The sequence below is a fragment of the Dysidea avara genome, chromosome 4, assembly GCF_963678975.1.
Source record: "Dysidea avara chromosome 4, odDysAvar1.4, whole genome shotgun sequence".
In the NCBI taxonomy this organism is placed as follows: Eukaryota; Metazoa; Porifera; class Demospongiae; order Dictyoceratida; family Dysideidae; genus Dysidea; species Dysidea avara.
In genome coordinates, this window is record NC_089275.1 from 15,351,320 (window position 1) to 15,374,482 (window position 23,163).

At 35.9% G+C, this 23,163-nt stretch overlaps 1 protein-coding gene across 1 annotated transcript; it reads left to right on the forward strand.

Annotated features, from left to right (window-relative positions):
- Positions 1–10,713: 10,713 nt before the first annotated feature.
- LOC136253597 (brain acid soluble protein 1 homolog) lies at positions 10,714–11,724 on the forward strand. Its single transcript, XM_066046263.1, has 2 exons — positions 10,714–10,718; positions 11,082–11,724. The coding sequence occupies exons 1-2, from the start codon at positions 10,714–10,716 to the stop codon at positions 11,722–11,724; spliced, it is 648 nt and encodes a 215-aa protein (XP_065902335.1).
- The last annotated feature ends 11,439 nt before the right edge of the window (positions 11,725–23,163 follow it).

Genomic DNA, 23,163 nt, shown 5'->3' on the forward strand with positions numbered 1-23,163 from the left:
ACTCACTTCACTCCAACTAATCATTACTTATCAGTGATAAACGTAGAAGATAATTTACAATGAAGATCTTCTCACTGGCTATTGGATGTTTCTTCATCATTAGCACTCTGCACTCTTCCTCTTCAGCTGCTCCTACTCTACAACTACAACAACATCAAGCTCCTCTTTCACATGTTAAACGAAATCAAGATGACAGAAATGCTTTATTCATTGCATATAGTTGTCGGATAATGACAACAATTAACATTGTCAGAGATAAACTTGCTGTAAGTTCAACACAGACACTATGTTAAATACATATTTATGTATATTGTTCTGTTACAGTCTATGCCTGTAGAGCAATGTGCTAGGGGGCTATTATCTACACTTCAAGGTGGACTTCTAACTCGTTACCAACAGCTCGATGCACCTCAGTGTACTAATATTACACACATTAATGCTTTCCTATTCAAACTAGTCTTCATGACAAATGATCCTCAAACACGAGACATCCTTTATCATTTACAAGTGGCAACAGCTAATCTTAATCATATTCATGTGAGTTGAAACCAAACCCTCTACATTAACATGTGCAGTGTTTATATGATGTTCTGTGTTTGTTACACAGCTGGATCTAACAGGAGTGTACTGTCCAACTTTCACTTTCAATGAATATTTACAAATATATAGACACATGGACCAAGTGTTCCATAATCCAGACAGTTTGTACTGCATACTCACCTCCCTAAACCACCACCTTCTTCCACTGTTAACAAATGAAGATCGTGGTGTTACCATTACTGAAATACCACAATGTCCGAGTTGAAAATTGAATACTACATGTATGGATTATGGAATCTGATATGGACATGATTTATTAAAATATATTGTGTATCATGGATGTACATTAATTTTGTGTTGCATAGAAAATTAAAGTTATATATTATTTTGAGCAAATAGCTATTGCAGGTGGGGAGGCGATGATAATGCCAGCACAATTTTATGAATATTAGGTACGAGTATGAAGTAAGAAAATCTACTGTTTGCACTGTTTCATTAAGAAACTCTGAAAAAACAGTGAAAACTTTAATACAAGTTATATTAACTGAACTATTGTAATAAAGTAGTCAGGTATACTGTTCATTGTAATAACATTAGAGAATGTTTCAAAACTACTTGTGCTATGGTATTGTGTTTCTAATTATACTCCATTAAACAAAATGTGAATAAGTCATGATACGCATGAACACTACCTGGTGATCAAGGTATCATAACGCTTCCATTATTATCATGGCAATTACTCTATACATTTCTTACCCTTAGATGTCATGCAACTGACAGCTTGGGGGCTCTATTATATTCATACTGTACACAACCTGTATCACACGTAACACAGAGATAAATACACTTAATAGTTAGTGAAGTGTTATAAGACATGAAGCTTCATTGAAGTATTTGACTATGTAATTTAAGGAAGACTACCACTTTTGATCAATGCTTGTTCCAAATGTTTTAATATAACAGTCAACCACTATCAGACACATTGTGTGTATTTCATTTAAAATGCTCTAGCTAAAATGATTTATTTGTAACAATACAGCGAGAATGGTCTATTACCTCAAATCTTCTGTATAATGATCTGAAGGGGGCATGTCCCCTGACCCAAATGGACATGACTAAAACACGGAACGGACTGGGAAAACGGACTCACAAACGGACTGGAAGAAACTTCCCTGAAAAGGTTTTTTTGCCATAGAAACTCACTAAATCGATGCTACAAAGAATATAACATGTAATAACAGCCTTAAACAAACCTATACATGTGTGCTCGAGCCACCATTAAACCCTTGGATAATTTACAAAGCGCCAGTCTACTAGTGTGAGCGCCTGTGACAGCGCAGCGAAGTTTTCCTACAGTTTAAACAAACAAAACAGACTGTATTTGTAGTAGCCAGTGCCTTGCCAGCTGCCAGTGATTAAATACAACGTGGTCGCCACAAAGCCTACCTGTCACGAGCTGTCACCTGTAAAACTGAAGATCAGCCGTCAAACTAATTGCAGCAATTAACCAGACCATGAATTCCAAGTAACATAGCGTCTTAACAGGCTTAAAGCTTGTGTCTTGTCTTGTTTACACGTGCGAAACGGAAAGTGCGCTTTTAATTAAACACAGAATGAATTTAATTCAGACTATCTTTAAGCGCAGGGCTTAATATCGGCTTTAGCAAACTTCGACATCGGGTTCAGAGCAGTTCAGAGGTTTGTTTCAGATCGTTGTTGTGTCTTTCTAGCAGCTATACAGTGAATTTCTATGGCCAAAAAACGTTTTCAGGCAAGTTCTTTCCAGTCCGTTTGCGAGTCCGTTTTCCCAGTCCGTTCCGTGTTTTAGTCATGTCCGACCCAAATAATGGCATCCAAGTCCATATCTTCTGTATTTAATCAAGTTCCATTGTGTAATTTCATGTACAAAACTTCCATACCCTCGACTCTCTAGTCTACTGCATCACATTTGCCAAGAGTATAAAAGTCATGTTCTCCTTCGCTTTTCTTAAGTTGCTTATGCAGTGTAATTCCATGACTCTCCTTAAAAAGCTTGTCTTTACCACTTTAACCCAGTTTGCAGCTCTGGTGCACTTTCAGCTGAATATTTTACAGTTATGTTGATGATATAAAAATAAAGTATACAAGATGGAACAAATTGTATAATGCTGTATGTACTGTAGCTTATACATGCTTCAATTTTAGTGCGGTTGTTGAAGGTTTTAACCCGGAAAAAAATGGTACCAAGCTGCAATTGGTACCATTAGAAGCAGAATTTTTTTGCAGATTAACATATCCAAAATCCTCTAAAATCCTCTTCGGGGAAAATTTTTTACGTGCGTTTGAAATTTTTGTCCAAATTAGTCAAAAATGTTAGAAAGGCATTGATACTTAAGATTAAATTTTATTATGTACGTTATTTATTGTGTTTACTACTGCTTCCACAACACCATTTTAGGTAGCACAATATATATATAATAATTCAAGAATTACACATAATAATTGAGTTCATAGTTAGTATACAGAGTTATTGTAGTAAATTTTCTGAATCGGTGTTAGTATGCTCTTCTTCTGTCTCTAGAATTATTTCATGTAGTTTGTTGCCTCAGCAATAAACAAAAGTTAACAGGCTAGCTTCCTGGAGTGGTGGGTCAGGAGCAGAAATCAACTTTTAGCACCATCTGTCATCTGGTTGCATAAGTGCATATCATAATTAAATTCCACATTCCTTTATAGTAGTGGAATTGAGTTGTATCTGCCACAATTGTCTAATTGTGTCATCTGTGCATTTGGTGCCGGGTTTTAGTTTCTCAGCAATTAGAGGTCGAACTAGAGAAGTTGGAGGTCTATAACTAGAGAAGTTTAACAGGATAAACCGTCGTTGGTCATTCTGAGCTGCTGCTGCTGCTGTTGCTAGAGAAGTCATAAACTGCTTGACTGAGATCGCTAAGCTACGCCAGTGAAAACCCTCACCACCAGCTTGCAACCTCCTAGCTGCTCCGCTACAAAACCAGCTAAGTCACACTGCATGTGTATAACTGTCTTAATTTAAATATAGCTATTGTATTATTCAACTATCAACTGAGCGCGTGACGTAAAATAGTGGGCTTATCGGCTCACGCGGGCTTGTTTTCAATAGCGATATCACCTAACCAGCAGCGCGTCCCGATAGTGCTGTGAGGGGTTGCTCAGACAACCACTGATCGTGCGGAGGGGCTCGTCGAGGCGCTGGACCTGGCTCTCGGGCGGTCCTTCGCTTCGCCGGATTGGCTGTCGTAGCTTGGATCCCTTGGCGGAGCGGAAGTCCAGAAACCTGCGTCATGCCGAGGATGAACTCCATGACTCTTTGAAGCTGCAGGCTGACGCAACAATACATACACGCTAACGAAACTCCACCTGTCACTGGTCAGGCTTCCTATGCGACTCCCACAGTGTCATCTCAACATACCAACACAACCGCCAGTCACAGTGACGCCGCGGCTACAATGAACAACGAGTCACTGCGTCTACTTTTGTCAAAATACAGCTTGCAAACCTGTTGCACCCAAATACCTGTCACAGGTCACCGTTGCTATTCCCAGTCCACAGGCTTCCCTGGCACAACTCGTGCTTCCTACTTCTGGAACAACAGTGACCCCTACCTCTCAACCAGCAGTCAACCCGAACATATTTCCTCAGCTGCAGTCTACAGCTAGCAACCAAAGCTCCTCAATCAACAGCAACTTACACTTCAGGCCATGTCCCGCTGTTCTGGCCATCTTTGGGTAGCCTCAACCAGCTACAACTGCATACCCAAGAACTAGCCATTCTTGGTACTACTCATCCTCCTCCACTAATAGCTCCACTACCGGCACGTTTGCGCACTGGAATCCTTGTGGAGTAGTACATAGAATTCAGTAGCTCGTTCGCCCATGCCATATCCTCTGTACCCGACACACCCACCACTCAGCAGCATATATGCAAATGTTTTTCAGGCGAAAAATATCATCTCAGAGTGATGCGCTTCAACTTGCCCCAATCCCCACCCACTCCAAAAATCAACTCCTTTGCCTCATGGATGGTGGCCTGGAACATGTATGTCTCCACCATTCTTCTAGCTAAACTATCCCGATCAAGTGCTAGAAATGTTCAGCTACCAGTGCATTATACTCATTAAACTATTGTTGCACCGATACACATTTTTCACATTAATTTTACTAATATCAATATTTGCCTATTCTTGTAAAGATTATGCTGATGTTCAGTCCTTCAGAAGAAGGAAGGGGGAGCAGGATATCACTTAAATTAAATTGCAAATGTAATGATAATGTAATCAATGTAGTTAATTGAGTGTGCATACGATTTTACAATGTTGTTGAAGTATTGCCACTAACCCCTTCATGGAAAAGAAGCCAAGTGGTTATAAAATAGCTAAGCCAGCTTATCAAACAGTGTTTCTGGTGGGATTCAAGACCATTTGTGAAAAGTGATTGACTCATTACGTGGGGTGCCAATAAATATCCACAGTTAAGTGTTATATGCTGCACTTCACAGCTTTACTTTCACCTGTTCATTACCGTCATCAATGATTGATTGTGGGTTTTAGTTCATCAACGAAATATCTCCACTTTGTAACTGATACTGCTACTTGTAAAATTGGCTAATATCGGCTTTTACCGATAATTCAACCCAATTATTAGTGCAACGCAACTTTAAACTTCCAACCTGCCCCCTAGCAGTCCATCCTACCCTCCCACCACAATCACTCGTGTAAATCTGCTGTGATTTGACCAACCTAATAACTTGCCAACACGCCAATTGTCAATACCTCAACATTTGTAACAATGCAAAGGTGCTCACCCAGTTACAAAGCACACTTGCCCCACCTTATTTGCGGGGATTCCCCTACCCAGCATACGTAAGTAGGGTGCATCCACCCCACTACTACAGTACCACTCACTCTTGAGTGTGAACTATGCAATCACTGTGACAAGGCTTTTGTACAGCTGTTCTTATCAAACATTTGACAGGGGTGTAACTTCGGTTACACAGCCCCACACCAATGGCGTAACTAATCCAGGCCCGGGTGTCAGCAATCAAGTCACGCCCACGGAATTAGTAATAGAGTAGTAGAAAAAACTATTTTACCGAATAATCGATCGAGACCTTGCACACAATTTTGGCTGCAAAACAGCTATATTACCTTTCGTTATTGTGAAATCACTTCAAACTGCCAAGTTATTGGTATAAGCGCCTCTAGAAATAATTATCACTTCTTCACTTGTGATTACGATTTCAACTTATTGCACTGGGCCCTGGTGTCGGTACAAGTCTGGTTACGCCACTGCCCCACACTCCATGGACACAGTGCACAACTTACAATCTGAGTTTGTGAACCCATCTGTTTTGGGCGATCCTCTTACTCAGAACGCATTCAAACTAGAACCTTTCATTGCCCTCACCTGTATGCACCTGTGGGTTTCAGCAGTAACAATTTTATAGATCCCTCTGCATTTGTTCTTAATTACTATGCAGTAGATATGCTCCATAGTTAACAAGGTTGGAACCCTGATAATCACTAATAATCCTTATTACATTTGAACACTTCACGAAGATCCCTGATATTTTATTCAACTCAAACTCTTCATTCTGTGCATTATCCCAACATGTCACCAGGACACATTAACAAATGTACTAGAGTTATGTGTCATATTTAATTTGTAGCACTTGTTACCATCATGCATATTCATGTGGAGGTTCACATTACCCTGCATATCTTCAAAATCACGGCTACTCCTTGAATTTCCTAATTCAAAGTGCTGCTCACTTGTTGTGTGCTGTAAATCTGTGATAGCAGTCATGGCATTATGGATTTCAGCACACTTGTGCATGCTGTAAATCCATTGCAGACGTACAGCTTCTGTCATTCCTCTCCCTTTTGTAAGACCTCCACGGCTCTTTATGGACCTCATCATTACTTGTTCAATGGCTAAGTCTGTCCATAGTCCTGCCCAGTATCTACTGCTTCTTCGAACGACATGAAATCCATGGTTAATGAAGCACTGATATAGCCACGGATGGTCATTTGGCAACTGCAGCATTAGTTGTAAATACAGCCGAGAACTTTTGGCATAGTTAATGTGGCCAGTTGCAGCAAAAAGATTGATCATATTTCCAACTGCAATGAGGTGTAAATTCCAATCTCCCATTCTTTCAGCTCTGATAAAAAGCTTCAAAGTTTCCACGTACTCAATATACTGCAGCCATAGCTTAGCTGTTGGTGATTCCTTGGAGAGCAATGCTTTGTACTTGAGCAAACCGCTTTCTAACTTCATCAATTCCTGTGATTCAGCAATACTAGATACTGACAAAAGCTTGTCTTTAATCCCTTCATACAAGCTGCAAATCTTGTCTCCCTCAATGACATCAAGCTTGTCTATATCATTACCAGTCTCTAGTTCTTCATCATTAATGTCTGTACAGCCAGTTTCAAGCAAGCAAGAGGTTGGTACACCAATGCAGGGGGCAACATTTTGATTATCAACAGACACAGACAGACCTTGCTCAGTGACATTCTCTCCCTCTGCAGGTGTTTCATGATGACTACTGGTGGTCAAATCTAAATTGGGTATGTTTGGCCAAATTCGTAACATCAATTTATTTACTAAAGCTGCCTCAACTAAGAAATGCCCACGTAGTGCCCTAGAAATAGCTTTCCCAGATATCATATGAATGACTGCATTAGAACCATAGACATTTTCCAGTGCTTCCTCTAATCCAGATCCTTTCATCATTGAGCCAATACTACCTAAGAAGCTCATCATAACGTGAAAGCCACCAAGCCTACACACAACATTCAATGACTTTGCCTTGACAATTTCTACAGCTTTAATCCACAAAGGTTGGTCAAAAGTAATACATGGAGTTGGTATGTTCAGTTCCCTTGCTTGTCTTTGGATATACAGCAAGGTAGAGAAAATACAGGTTTCATCAGATGGATTCAAATCTATTATTGGAAGATAAAGTATTTCAGATTTTGAAACCGAGTTTTGGCTATCACAGAAAATGTGCTGCATAAAACCTGACCAATTTGGTCTTGGTTTGGCGTGGCTAAATACCCACCCAGAATGCCAAAGTAGATTTGAACACAGCATTGAAGGCAAAATGTAAGGATACTGCAGTTGAGCAATGGGCTTATAAAATACTGAAGCTAGGCCTTTATTCGGAGGGCTTATGTATGGAAATATTGGCACTCCTTTATCTTTAATCAAGCCATTTACCCTCATACGTTTTTGCCTTGTGATTACCTGTGCTTTTAAGGTAAGTGGTGTCTTATCTTCAGGTGTCGAAACAGCAATAATTCCCATTCCATGGAAAGTCCCTTCCCCATCTAGTGTTGCTACGTTATGATCAACATTGTCTGCCACCCACTGAGTAAAAGTGCCTGGAAGATACTCAGTCAATGTGTTCTCAAGACTTTCACTTTGAATAACCGACTGCTTGTATCTGATCACTTCATCATAGCTTACTGAGAAGCCCAATCGTGACAATTCATTGATAAGCCACTTTGATCCAAATACGTGGTCCATCTCAACACCCAAACCAAACAGTGTTGGAGTGATCACCGACTTTGGTCGAGCTGCCTGCACAATACACTGGCCAATGCTGTTCTGTTTCAATTCAGATGTAACAATAGCTTTTAACAGTGTTTGTAGGTATTGGGGTACCCATTTCCTACTTCGTTCTGTGTTTGCAATATCTTCAGTTGTTGGATAATGTTCAGAAGTATATTCTCTGTCTCTAATTTCAGCACGTATGATTTTGGCTGCAGTAACTACTATACGCTCTGCTTCATCTTCTACATTCGCTTTCCTTTCTGAGTGCCATCTTTCATTTATAATGTACTTTGCCATGTTTCTAAAGCAGACAACGTTTTCACGTCCTTCAACTTCAGCAAAGAATATAAACTCTTTATAATGTTCCTGTAGCTTTTGTTTTAGCCTTTTGATAGAGTAAACTTCAGATTCATCAGCAAAATCTACCATTATGCTGTGTAATTCTGATAGTATGTATGATTCAGAATCAGCTTCAGATTCAAGCCACTGACATAACACATTAAACCAATGCAGCATTCTTTGATCTTCTGGCCTACCTTGAACCTTTCTATCTGGTATTGCTTTGTCTGGATCTTTGCTTAGCATAAACCGTGATAAACAATTTGAGTGATATACTGCTTCTGCTGCGACTAAGTCAATACACCCATGAAGACGATTTTGAACTTCAGAACCCCAATTATCCCCTCGCCTATTGCATTGCTCTAGGATGTTGTTACGCATGGGAAGTGTTGTTACCCTTTTAACCTGTGCTCTGTTTGGATGGCGAGTGTCAAATTCAGCACATTTTCCACAGAACATGCATTCCTCTTTCCAGTTGAAGTGAGGCAAGCTAGACCTTAATTTTTTGGGGCATGGCAACTCATTGTTACCTGATTCTCTATGCATCATTCTTTTAAGATCAGTATAGTTCCTGCGACACTTTTGATGAACTAGAACAGTTCCAATAGGTGTCATGTTAATGCGTTCAGTTAAATAGGTAGTGAGTTCAGACCACCCATGCCTTTTACTATACTCAGTGAGGGTCAAAATACCTTTCCTTGTCATGTTTGTTGGTTTATCATCTTCAAAACATAAATTGCATATCACACAGCAGTCTTCTTGAAACTCAGGAACACATTCTGAGCTGTCTTGCTCCACACTCATTTTTATCCAATCTACAGATTAAACTAATCATATTGCTGCTATATGTTTTGGCTGTAATAACTTACAAAACTGTCATTCAGTCAAATAAACACAGAGTGATTTCCAAGTTACCAAATAAAAGCCCACCACATCACCAAGGAAACACTGTAAATTCGGTGTAGTTGTAGACTTTTTCAGGTGCCGCCAACATATGTTGACAAACATTTCAGGTGATGGACATTATGTTTGCTACAAATGAAGGATGAATCTGATACTTTACCCTCTATTATTTATAAATGAATAACTTTTTTTCCCCAAAAGATTTGAGAGAGGATTTTAAGTATGTTGTTCTATAATAAATTCTGAATATTTTGATACCAAATTTGTCTTGGTACCATTTTTTTCCGGGTTTGGCATATTATTTACTTATAACAACCGCACTATTTAGCATTATAAAGTCTATGATCACCTAGTTCTAACTTGCTAATAATGTCTTGAGATTGTACACCAGCTACTGTCCCTGAGAGCACTGAATATTATACAATAATAGCTTTATAAACATTAATTTTAAGGAAGTTTCAATGAAGAAACCACAATGTCATCTAGTTTTATAACATGGCTTTGTAACATAATATAGTTTCATTGTATCTTTTGTGAATATAATAAGTATACACAACCTTTAATTTTTATGCAGTATAGTCTTTGTACACAATAATAACAAATTGAAGAACAGGATTATACTTGGTAAAAAGAATACATTAAATGCAGTACTGATAGTGATCTATATCACTAGAGTCATCTGTATGGAGTTACAATCTTCACCCTAAATATGCAGAAAATATAATTATTCTGGACTCTGTAGTGCTCCATTATCCTCTACAATGTGTAGTGTAGGCATATTCAAAAGTACCTAGTCTGAATAAATAGCAATAACATGATAGTACTAGTGATGTTCCAACAGTTTCATATAGTTAATTACTGTATTAAGCAATCATTTGATGTTGCATGCAAAACAGTAAAACATTGCTGTGAAATGATTATTTGCTATACATATTAGAGCAATGTAGATGACTATGTTGACTACAGCTATATTATTAACATGTTCAGAGTGGAGGTGACGGTGACTGTGGAACCCATCGGACAGCTCCAGGATGGTTGGTGACTGGTTTCCGATGAAGAGCATATAGCTAAATTTTTGGTCAAGACCTAAAACATAAAAAAACCAACAACAATAAGGTCGCTGCCTGCTGAGAATAACTACATGCCCTCCACTAACTATACGTTAATATCATTGATAAAGTACATAAATCCTTATTTATAGCTATGTACATAGCTTGCTACACTGCTGCTCTGAATACTGTGAGTGCTTTATTAGAGTGATTGACTGCTCTATTAGAGTATCGTGACCGGTTTCTGGAAACCTCAGAAACTTCCCTGGAGCTGCCCCAGGGACCACCCTAAGATTCACTACTGAGCTATGTCGTATTAATGTCTTATTTTGATCATGTTACTGAATTAGAACATATCATTATGTTTATACTACACAAAATGATTATTTTTATTTATTTATTTATTTATTTTTATTTATTTATTTTTATTTTATTTATTAAGGCTTTACAGCACAAGTGCTGAAGGTCCAAGTGCTGAAGATCTGTAGAACACCTGGTCCTACAGCGTGTCCTACAGCCTGTTTTAAAGTTGTTACATAAAGTGTGTTTGAACAAGTTGATGTTGTGCTACTTCTAAAAACCAAGCGCCATGGAGCTTACTTAGAATTAACTATAGACAGTATATGAATCAACCAACTATGTATTACTATTTTTAAACTGTTTCTGACCAAACCAGAGACGGCACTGCTGCTGTTGAAGAGAGTACACAATCAGAAACTACTACAACTATAGAAGTCACTGTTGATACAAGCAAAGCCGATGAGGTGGAGAGTACAAAAACTGAAGAAACAGAACAAGCAAAGGAACCTGAAGATACTACACAGACTTACAAGGCTGGGTCTGAATTAGGGGATGCTGTACAATCAGTGGCAAAGGAACAAACTGAATATACTGAAACACCAAAAGAGTCAGAAGATGAACCAACAGCAGGTGAAGTAAGCATTTCAATCACTATGGCTACTGATGACCAGCAAATTGAGGTTACTACAACTGCAGCAGAGAAAGAAAAGTCTCCCACTCCAGAGAAAGAAAGGTCTTCCTCCCCAGAAACAGATAAGTCTTCCTCTCCAGATAAAGAAAAATCTCCATCTCCAGATAAAGAGAAGTCTCCTTCTGCACTGTCAGCAGAAGATGCCGACAAGCATCCAGAATCTTCACAAAAAGCCAAGCTTCATCATCATCATCATCATCAAGCTCTTCATCTAGTCATCACACTGAGGGAGAAGATAAAGATGATAAAGACACATCTCCTCAACCACCGGTGGCAGCTGGTGAAGGTGATGATAGTGGAGAAAACAATTAGCAGCTCACGTTTGTAATAAGTACAACTTTAATTATAGATTTTTTTTCGTTTCAACAAGTTTCTACTGAACAGAGTCATAGGTCTTTATTTTTGAATTTGGTATAATATAGCTGCTATGTATGTAGCTGTATAAATACAACATTCTTGCATGTAGCAAATCAACAGTTTTCATTGTTATTTTTGTTACATTCTGTGTCGTAATTTAGTTGTGCGGCATGGATAAGTTATGATATTTTTGTTTTCTGAGTCGTCAGTGGTGTGGTTTTCCAAAGTAAAATGGAACTTGTTAGGTACGTACAATTACAGTTGATACTGTAACACACTAGAACTGAAATGGACAATGATTTTTGATTGTGATTGTAGTATATATAATTGGTGCAAAGGCTTTGTTTGTGTCAAAATCTAGAAAAAGTTGCAGTATAGATTGGCATTAGTTATTTTAGCATTTTTCATGTTTATAGCATAAATTTTAGGCTGTTTTCAAGCCTTCAAAAAGTCCTGCAGCTTCTGGGGGTTGCACCCCCAGACCCCCCTGAAATTCTACTTTATATTACAGCAATAGTCATGCTGTTCCCTACTTGGTCCCACCTGAAGGTCATGTCTAGAATCGCCACTGATTTCTACACAGCATGAAAATGTCCTACACATAGTGCCATATGTAGACATCATTCTTACAAAATAAATATTTCTTACAAAGATTCTTAACATCATGCTTCCTATGTGAGGGAAAATTTTGTAGAGTTGTGCAATGACAAATTTAGACATACCTCGGTATTTCTTTTAAACTTATCTCGGTTATCTAACATCTCGATAATTGAAACAATTATTTGTTGTGGTTAACTGTCAATATTAACCAGTAAAGTGAGCAAATTGCAATTTGAAGAATACAAAAAAGTAAAAATGCTAGTTTTAACAATGTTTCCAAGTGGTAGGAGAGTTGGAGCCCCCAGGAGGTGTCTACACCATTAGATATTCTTTGGTATACAAACAAATTTTGGAAGTTTACTATTATCTAGATAAATAAACCTGTCATCCTTATCTCGATAAATCTTACGATATCTCAATAATCAGATATATCTAGATAATCGCACACCTCTAAAATTTTGCTACATCACTGCTGAGGTTTGAGAAAAACTTGCCACAACTTACAATTTTGGCTTCTTATTGAATATTGAACATGTTGCCTGTAGCTGCTATGGTGTTTTCAGTAACACTTGACTGCAGTGCCCATGTCAGTGGCTGGATTTGCGAAAAGGTAATGTGATATTCACATGATGCCTTTCACACAAAGCTACCTATTAAAGCTATTATATAATATTCAATTTCAGCATAAGTAGTTATAATTTTTATGTTGACAGGATTATCCTACCACATGCTATATATTGATTGGTGTTTGGACCATTAATGCTGTGTTTTTATAACTGTTTGATACAGTATCAATAAAAGTTTACTTGACTGCTTTATTAGAGTAGTATTAGAATCTTGACTGCTCTATTAGAGTTATAACAAAACGTGCATAGTTTTTATAATGATTATATTTCTACATAAATACCTAAAATATGCTGGAATTATCACTGCATCCCACATGCAATAGCTACAGCTATTTGTTTAGAATATAACTTTAATTTCTATACAACACAAAAATATGTACTTCCATTATACACAATATATATTTAGTAGTTTAGTGATCATGTCCATATCAGATTCCATATTTCAAAATACATGCAGTATTCAAGTTTCAAATTGGACATTGTGGTATTTCAGTAATGGTAACTCCACGATCTTCATTTGTTAACAGTGAATGAAGGTGATGGTTTAGGGAGGTGAGTATGCAGTACAAACTGTCTGGATTATGGAACACTTGGTCCATGTGTCCATATATTTGTAAATATTCATTGAAAGTGAAAGTTGGACAGTACACTCCTGTTAGATCCAGCTGTGTAACAAACACAAAATATCATATAAACACTGCACATGCTAATTTAGAGGGTTTGGTTTCAACTCACATGAATATGATTAAGATTAGCTGTTGCCACTTGTAAGTGATAAAGGATGTCTCGTGTTTGAGGATCATTTGTCATGAAGACTAGTTTGAATAGGAAAGATTTAATGTGTGTAATATTAGTACACTGAGGTGCATCGAGCTGTTGGTAACGTGTTAGAAGTCCACCTTGAAGTGTAGATAATGGTCCCCTAGCACATTGCTCTACAGGCATAGACTGTAACAGAACAAAATATGTATTTAACATAGTGTCTGAGTTGAACTTACAGCAAGTTTATCTCTGACAATTTCAATTGTTGTCATAATCCGACAACTATATGCAATGAATAAAGCATTTCTGTCATCTTGATTTCATTTAACATGTGAAAGAGGAGCTTGATGTTGTTGTAGTTGTAGAGTAGGAGCAGCTGAAGAGGAAGAGTGCAGAGTGCTAATGATCAAGAAACATCCAATAGCCAGTGAGAAGATCTTCATTGTGAATTATCTTATAATGTTAACAAGTTTATCACTGATAGGTAATGATTAGTTGAAGTGAAGTGAGTACAAACTGTAACAGTTTTTATACTATTACTAACTACCTAAATGATCATTGATGTGAAGAATATCAGAGAATATTGAACATGATGTTATCGTATGGAGAAAATACTTGGAAAGGAAATATGTTGCTATGTCCAATTTTGATGCACTGTTAATGTATCACAAATAACTAACATGTATACTGTACCAAGTGATTGAATTTTGAATCTTTGTTATATATAAAATTGTGTATAACTTGTGAAATAAATAATTATGTGCATGTATTTTCTTTTAACTTCAGTAATGCTAATTGTACAATAATAATAATATACAGTCATAGAAATTAGTGAGAATAAAACAAGAAAACAAAGAAATCAGAATATGTATACTTTGTGTTGAAACATTTATACCTTTTAACAAATTGTATGTTAGGACTCATAAACTTAATAATGAGTTTCTCATCCTCCTGTATTCAAAATGTCAGTGTGGGAGGGCGGATTTTTTATTTTAGTTTTTCAGTACTAACTAGCTAAAATGACTCAGTGTGCAGTTTTTCTTAGACTGCTCTAGCAAGGTACCAACTTTTAAAAGTGCTGGATGGCTGCACTCAGCCACCAGCAATGGATGGCTGCACTCAGCCACCAGCAATGGATGGCTGCACTCAGCCACCAGCAATGGATGGCTGCACTCAGCCACCAGTAATAGAAAATTTTTTGATGAGGTAAGAAAAATGGTGATGCAGGAGGGGATGAGAACTAATAATTAAGTTTATGTGGCCTTATCATAATTATTATCATGATAAATGTTTGCAAACACTCTTTTTAAAGATTCATCCTACAATGTAGCTGCGTGTCACTTTGATATAAGTTTACAGAATTTAGTAACTGTTTCCTGTGTTAAGTATAAGTTAGTTATAGTTGTAGATTACAATTTAGGAGTAGAAGATGCATAATATTTGGGCCTTAGAACCTTCCTTAGCTGCTTTCCTTCCACTTTGTTTAATTTTTCTTAATTATTCCTTGATTGTGGCTAAAGCACCTTGTTGGTAAGATATAATATGTGGAATCTGGTGTGTGAAAAGGAAAGTAACTCATGGGTATTATAGCATGTCTTCATGGAACATCCTGGCTGGACGGTTACTATATGTTGTTATAATCTAGACAAGTTACAAGTGAGTGAACAAAAATATTTGTAGCTAACTGCCTAATCAATATGTTTATTAATGTTTGGTGGTGTATACAATTTCTTGTTCAAGTTGGTAATGTATACTTCCTACTGTTTGGAAGAAGAAGATTCCAAAATCTAAATCAAAATTAAACATGCTGTCATAACCAGTGGATTATCATATGATCCTTATAGGGTATCTCCTTAATGAATGCTACTAAATATGGCAAGTACTGTACACATGTTAATACACAGTTAAATGTGTACTTCAAACATGATGTAGTAGGATATCAAACTGACAAAAGTTTAAAGCCCCAAAAACTCTCACCACTCAAAATTTATTATGGACTGTTAAGCAGTAATATAATGCTCAAAACCATAATTTTGTACAGAATTAATAAAATTGTTTCTCAAAGTTTCATATTATTTCTTCAACATAGAGAACTCCAATATAGCCACATACACTGTAGCTACAACTGTTCCAGATTTACAATTAGGTTGAAACTCTTTGTCAACTGTATAATCATTTTCAATGCAAAAACACATCCATGTTGCATGCAATTCTAATTAGCTACGTAACAATTATTAATATAATATTCCCATACTAGCGCTGGGTTACCTTACTCACACTGAAAGAATTGGTTAACAAGTATTGAATTTTCTGAAAGTACAGTACATTAATAGCAAAATTAAATATAGATCTGAAGTTTAGTTTCATGACACTTTGACATCATAATTTTGGTACCTAATCACTGAAATGTAGCAACAAATCAACTACAAGATTTGCAAGCATTTGTAACTAACAACTCAATGTTTGGTGATATGTACAACTATTTGATGATTTCTGTCCTACTGTGGAACATTTATAGGATATCATCCTTTCATATATACACCGTATTCTTGAAGGTGACTTAATTGGATAAATAAATCATAAATGATGTAGAAAGTTGTATCTTCCAAGTTGGAATTATTTATTAAACCCCCATCACAAGTAAGGAAAATTAAATAAAATGAAAGAGGCCAAGGAAGGTTCTAAGGCCCAAATATTATGCATCTCCCACTCCAAAATTGTAATTTACAACTATAACTATCTTATACTTACTTAGCACAGGCACCAGTTACTAAATTCTGTAAACTTTCATCAAAGTGACACACAGCTACAGTGTAGGATGAATCTTTAAAAAGCAAGTTTTCAAACATTTATCATGATATCACGATAAGGCCACATAAACTTAATTATTACATGTAGTCTCTCAACCCCTCCCGCATCGCTGTTTTCCTTACCTCATCAAATTTTTTCTATCACTGGTGGCTGGCAGAGTGCAGCTATCCAGCACCGTTAAAAGTTGGTACGTGCTAGAGCAGTCTAAGAAAACTGTCATTTTAGCTAGTTAGTACTGAAAAGTAAAATACAAATCCACCCTCCCTCACTACATTTTGAATACAGGAGGATGAACTCGTTAAGTTTATGAGTCCTAACATACAATTTGTTAAAAGGTATAAATGTTTCAACACAAAGTATACATATTCTGATTTCAATGTTTTCTTGTTTTATTCTCACTAATTTCTATGACTGTATATTATTATTATTGTACAATTAGCATTACTGAAGTTAAAAGAAAATACATGCACATAATTATTTATTTCACAAGTTATACACAATTTTATAACATAATTTCCTTTCCAAGTATTTTCTCCCTACCATAATATCACGTTCAATATTCTCTGATATTCTTCACATCAATGATCATTTAGGTAGTTAGTAATAGTATTAGAGTTTGTACTCACTTCACTTCAACTAATCATTACTTATCAGTGATAAACTTGTTAACATTATAAGATAATTTACAATGAAGATCTTCTCACTGGCTATTGGATGTTTCTTGATCATTAGCACTCTGCACTCTTCCTCTTCAGCTGCTCCTACTCTACAACTACAACAACATCAAGCTCCTCTTTCACATGTTAAACGAAATCAAGATGACAGAAATGCTTTATTCATTGCATATAGTTGTCGGATTATGACAACAATTGAAATTGTCAGAGATAAACTTGCTGTAAGTTTAACATAGACACTATGTTAAATACATATTTATGTATATTGTTCTGTTACAGTCTATGCCTGTAGAGCAATGTGCTAGGGGACTATTATTTACACTTCCAAGTGGACTTCTAACACGTTACCAACAGCTCGATTCACCTCAGTGTACTAATATTACACACATTAATGCTTTCCTATTCAAACTAGTGTTCATGTCAAATGATCCTCAAACACGAGACATCCTTTATCACTTACAAGTGGCAACAGCTAATCTTAATCATATTCATGTGAGTTAAAACCAAACCCTCTACATTAATATGTGCAGTGTTTATATGATGTTTTGTGTTTTTTACACAGCTGGATCTAACAGGAGTGTACTGTCCAACTTTCACTTTCACTGAATATTTACAAATATATAGACACGTGGACCAAGTGTTCTATAATCCAGACAGTTTGTACTGCATACTCACCTCCCTAAACCATCACCTTCTTCCACTGTTAACAAATGAAGATCGTGGAGTTACCATTACTGAAATACCACAATGTCCGAGTTGAAACTTGAATACTGCTTGTATAAATTATGGAATCTGAAATGGACATGATTTACTAAAATATGTTGTGTATAATAGATGTATATTTTGTGTTGCATAAAAAATAAAGTTATATTCTAAGCAAATAACTGTAGCTATTGCAGGTGCATGGGGATGTGTTATACTAACTGATCTACTCTAATAAAGCAGTCAGGTAGCCTGATCATTAATAATAGTTTTATGCCCATTAGAGGATGTTTCAAAACTACCTGTGCTACATTAATGTGTTTATAATTGCACTCCATTAAAGAAAAATGTGGAGAAGCCATGATATGTTGAAATAGTACCTGGTGATCAGGTTATCATACTGTAGTATACATTCTTGTTGTCATGGAAATTATTCTAAACATTTCTTACCATTAGATGTCATGTGCCAGACAGCTTGTGGGCTCTACTATACTGTAATATTAACAAATTTTATTTATCACAACATACTGAAATGAAAAGATTGTTATAAAACAGATAAAGTGTCAAGTTTTTCTGTAGTTTCATTGAAGTATTTGATCAATTCAGAAGGGCTGCTACTCCTAGCTCTGTATGTATTGCTTTTAAAAGCTACTATAATTTACCACCACAACAGCAACCATAAAATGATAAATTATCAGAAAGAAAGTAGCTATAACCTGACAGTATGTATAGTGTATCACAGATCAAGCCATAACTGCTTAAGACAAAGTAGGACATAAATGAGCCATGACAGCTTGTCATGGTTTGTGAGAGACAACAATATCACTTGTCTTTGTGGAACATCCTGGCTAGCCAGCTAGAGAATATATTAATTCTTTATCATGTTATCATGCTATTTACAAGTGACTGCAAAAAAACTATTTTTAACTCAAAAGATGGTTAATGTTTAGTGTTGTGTTGTATATCCCGAATTAGATTTGTGGAATTTTCCACTTCCACATACAAGAGGAAAATTCCACAAATCCAATCAACTGTTTACATGGTGCTTAGGATATCATTTCCCAATGATAGTTGGCATATTATTATAAATAAAATACGAAGTATACAATTATACTCAGTGAATGTACTTTCAGCACAGCATAAACAAATACTGCTTGTATCTATTCCATTTTTGTTTTCGTGTTGGAACTATTAGTCAAAAAAATTTTCTTAAGCTCAAACAGAACAGATCACAAGCACCAATATTGAATAGCATTGGAGTCATTAATAGATTTGTTGTCTTATTTACCTTACATAGTATAGGGAATTTTTTGAACTAGTTGTTTCAGTACTGACTAAAGACAGAGTTAGTATAAGGAAGACTGCTTTTGCTGAGTCAGAACTGTGAAAGATATTCTATAGCAATATTTGATGTTGCAAAATAAGATTTAACAGTAAAACATTGCTGTGGAAGGATTATTTGTTATATATATAGCAGCTATATTAACATGCTCAGAGTGGATTCACCACTGAACTATGTATAGTAAATGTCTTTGTTGCTTGTTTACTGAATTAGAACATATCATTATGTTTATACTACACAAAATGATTATCATTCTTGGAGCAGCACATCAACTAGTCACTAACTTGATAGTGTTATCACAGCAAGTTACAAATGAATGGACAAGTGTAGTAAGCTAGTAAACACTCAGTATAGGATAAATAATACAATTCTTGTGTATCGACTATATATTGTGTGGAACAAGGAAGGAAATTCTGTGTTGTGATCTCATCAACTAACCATTAGATCCCTAATCCCATTGTTTTCATAATTAATCAAATAACCAACTTTCAAGATTCACTAAGCTACACATTCATGTACAGAATATAGCAATACAATACAGGATATTTTAAAGCCATGTAACTCACTTATTGCTCCTGCCACAGTGCAGCAGCAGCACAGAATTGAAAAAATCTTGTAAGACTTCATCTTAATGTACCATAAAATTTCCACACCACAAGAATTCTTTTCTTGCTACTTTAATTTACTGTATGCACAGTAGCTATGTAGTACTGATATTTCTCACCACATCTGCTAACAGAACCAAAAAGGCTAAGTATGGCTAAAAACCTTAATGTGGGAAATTTGGTGTGTGAAAAAGAAATTAACTCACTGGTACTATAGCTTGTCTTCATGGAACATCCTAGCTGGACAGTTATTATACATTAACTATAATCTAAACAAGTTACAAGTGAGTGAACAAAAAATATTTTTAACTAACCAATTAGTTTATTTATGTTTGGTGATGTGTACAATTTCTTGTTAAAGCTGGTAATGTATACTTCCCACTGTTTGGAAGAAGAAGATTCCAAAATTCAAATCAAAATTTGACATGCTGTCATAACTAGTGGATTATTAGGCCACATAAACTTAATTATAGACTTATTTTCTCATCCACATCCGCATCACCATTTTTCTTACCTCATCAAGGATGTTTTGCACAACTGGTGGCTAAGGGAGGCCAATGAGCACCTTTTATAGTTGTTACCTTGCTAGAGTAGTCTAAGAAAATTGCATTTTGAGTCATTTTAGGTAGCTAATTCAGCTAGTTATCTAGTTAGTGGAAATAAAATAAGAATCTTCCCTCCCACACTGCTATAAATTCGAGTACAGGAGGATGAGAAACTAATAAATAAATTTATGTAGCCTTGTGGATGTTTAGTGACAAAATATGGTAAGTACTGTACACATGTTAATACACAGTCACATGTGTACTTCAAACATGATGTAGTAGGATATCAAACTGCAAAGTTGACAAAAGTTCAAAGCACCAAATATCTTGCACCATGCACTCAAAAGATATGATGGACTGGTCTGTAGTATAAAGCTTAGAACCATTAGTAGTAGTACCATAATTTTGTACAGAATCAAAAAAAAAAATTGTATCAATTGTTTCTCCAAGTTTCATGTTATTTCCTCAGCATAGAGAACTACAATGTAGTCACATACACTGCACAACATGTACAATTATCCCTCTTCTCACACAGTACCACATATGTATGTCCAACTTTATTTTGGCAAGGCTAGAACTACTCAACTTGGAAATACTGATAAAAGCCCTTAAAATCCTTTAGCTATATTTTGGCTAATATTGTTAGGATTGCTAAAGAAAATGCACACATCAACATTCATCTGGGTGTCATAATGATTTATTTTACATGGAATTCTATCAATCAGTTGTTTATAATAAGATAATTTATTATTATACAAGTATATATGTATATATGTAAGTATATATATGTAAACATACATCAAGCGTAAGCTTAAAACTATGGACCATTCATGTACCATCATCAGTATGTGTACTATTATAAGTAATATCACCATAGGTGCGAAATTGTTTAGGTTAAGTTAAGACTATACAGCTTTGTTATTAACAAGATAACCATCTATCCAAGCCTTCAGGTTCTTTCTACACTACTACTGGTCATTCAGAACTAACCTCCTCCCCTCTTCCTACCAATTGACATACTAACACTATTGCTATGATAATAACTAGACTGGATGATTGACCAGCAAGTTCTGGAACATTGACAAAATGAATTATTTCTCTCAACTCTCAAAGGTAACTGCAGATTACATAGTTACAGTAAAATCTCACTTACATGGCTAGCACTTCTACAATAGGTAACCGACCTCATCACATTAAACACAACCAATAGGTCCAAACCATAGTGAGACATGCTTCATTAATAAGACCATCTCAACATGCGCCCTATTAATGTGGTTTAAATGTACTGATAAAAAGAATGATCAAACTGTAGCTAGTGGAATGTTGTTAAAGAGAAGTAGTAGTCTACTTGTCATGGAAAAGTTAAGAGAACCTGGGTACAGTTACTAAAGTTGAGCATTGGAAATTATGTACAACTATATGTACTAAGAATTCTGTAGAATTATTGATAATCATTTTAGGCAGAACTATCCAATATATAAACAACTACAGTAATGTGTATAAGATATAAAGATATGAATAATTGGAGCAATATAATATTACTTCATAATATTGAAAACCCTTAATATAATATATAGCATCACGCAATCAATGCTCACTGCAGTTATAATATTTATCTCACCTCATTACTTATACTGGACATCAGAGCAATACAATTAGTCAACTTCAACAATCTAAAAGCAAAAACAATGTATACATGCATACATATTATTGTGCCTGTTATGAAAATGTGCATATCTTTACCTATCCCCTCTTCTTCTCAATCTTGGCATGCTTTGCCATTAGCCAGACACAAGATGCCTCATCAACCAATCCCTAACAGAGACACACACTGAAACATACAGAATGATCCTTCACACTAGAAGATACACATCACGACAGAAACTGGGTTACCAATCCAACTGCTCTTTAGTGCTTTAATGCAATGGAAATTATATGACTGTTCTATCAGAGTAATATGATAACACTTTAGAGGAATCCTAACAAGTGACTACTCTATTAGAATACTTCACAAGCAGATGTGTGCTACATATGTACAATAGTTTAATGGCTACAACTGACAGAGATTTTTGGGGTGTGACCACACAACTTCAAGTACGTAACAAAACATTTAGGTACATATAATACAAACTTTGGTTATTAAAATACCATATTAAAAAGAAGAAGTGATAGTCATCACACAATTCCCTCATCAGATTGGTACTGCTACAGAAAATCTTATCCTCATCAGGAATGCTGACATACGTAGCATGGCTCTGGGTACTGTGAACAAGCAATCAAATAAAATAAATACAGTCTGAAAGTGTTTTAAGAAATTACAGCCAACAAATACTCTAAAAGTACATAAAGTTTGCCCAAACTCAGAGAATGAATAGTGTTATTACTACTTATGAAAACAATGGTTTCAAACCAAGTAATCAATAAAACTGTGGAAAGTACTTTTTACAATATCACACAACCTTGGGCATGCTTTAAAAGTTTAAACAGCTTCTCCATAATAGTCCATAGTATTCCAATTATCTATTGCAACTACACTGTATGTTCATTTACACTCAAGATGTACAGGTGGAGAGTGTACACTGTTTAGCTTTCTGTGTACACATAGTAATTGTTCATAGTACTAATTGCTGATATTTAAATATTAAAAAAAGTTGCAAAAAAACAGTGCATAAATTGTGCTATCGACACGTCTTCACACATCACAAATTTGATGACTAGGTGCTGTACAATTTTGTAAATAACT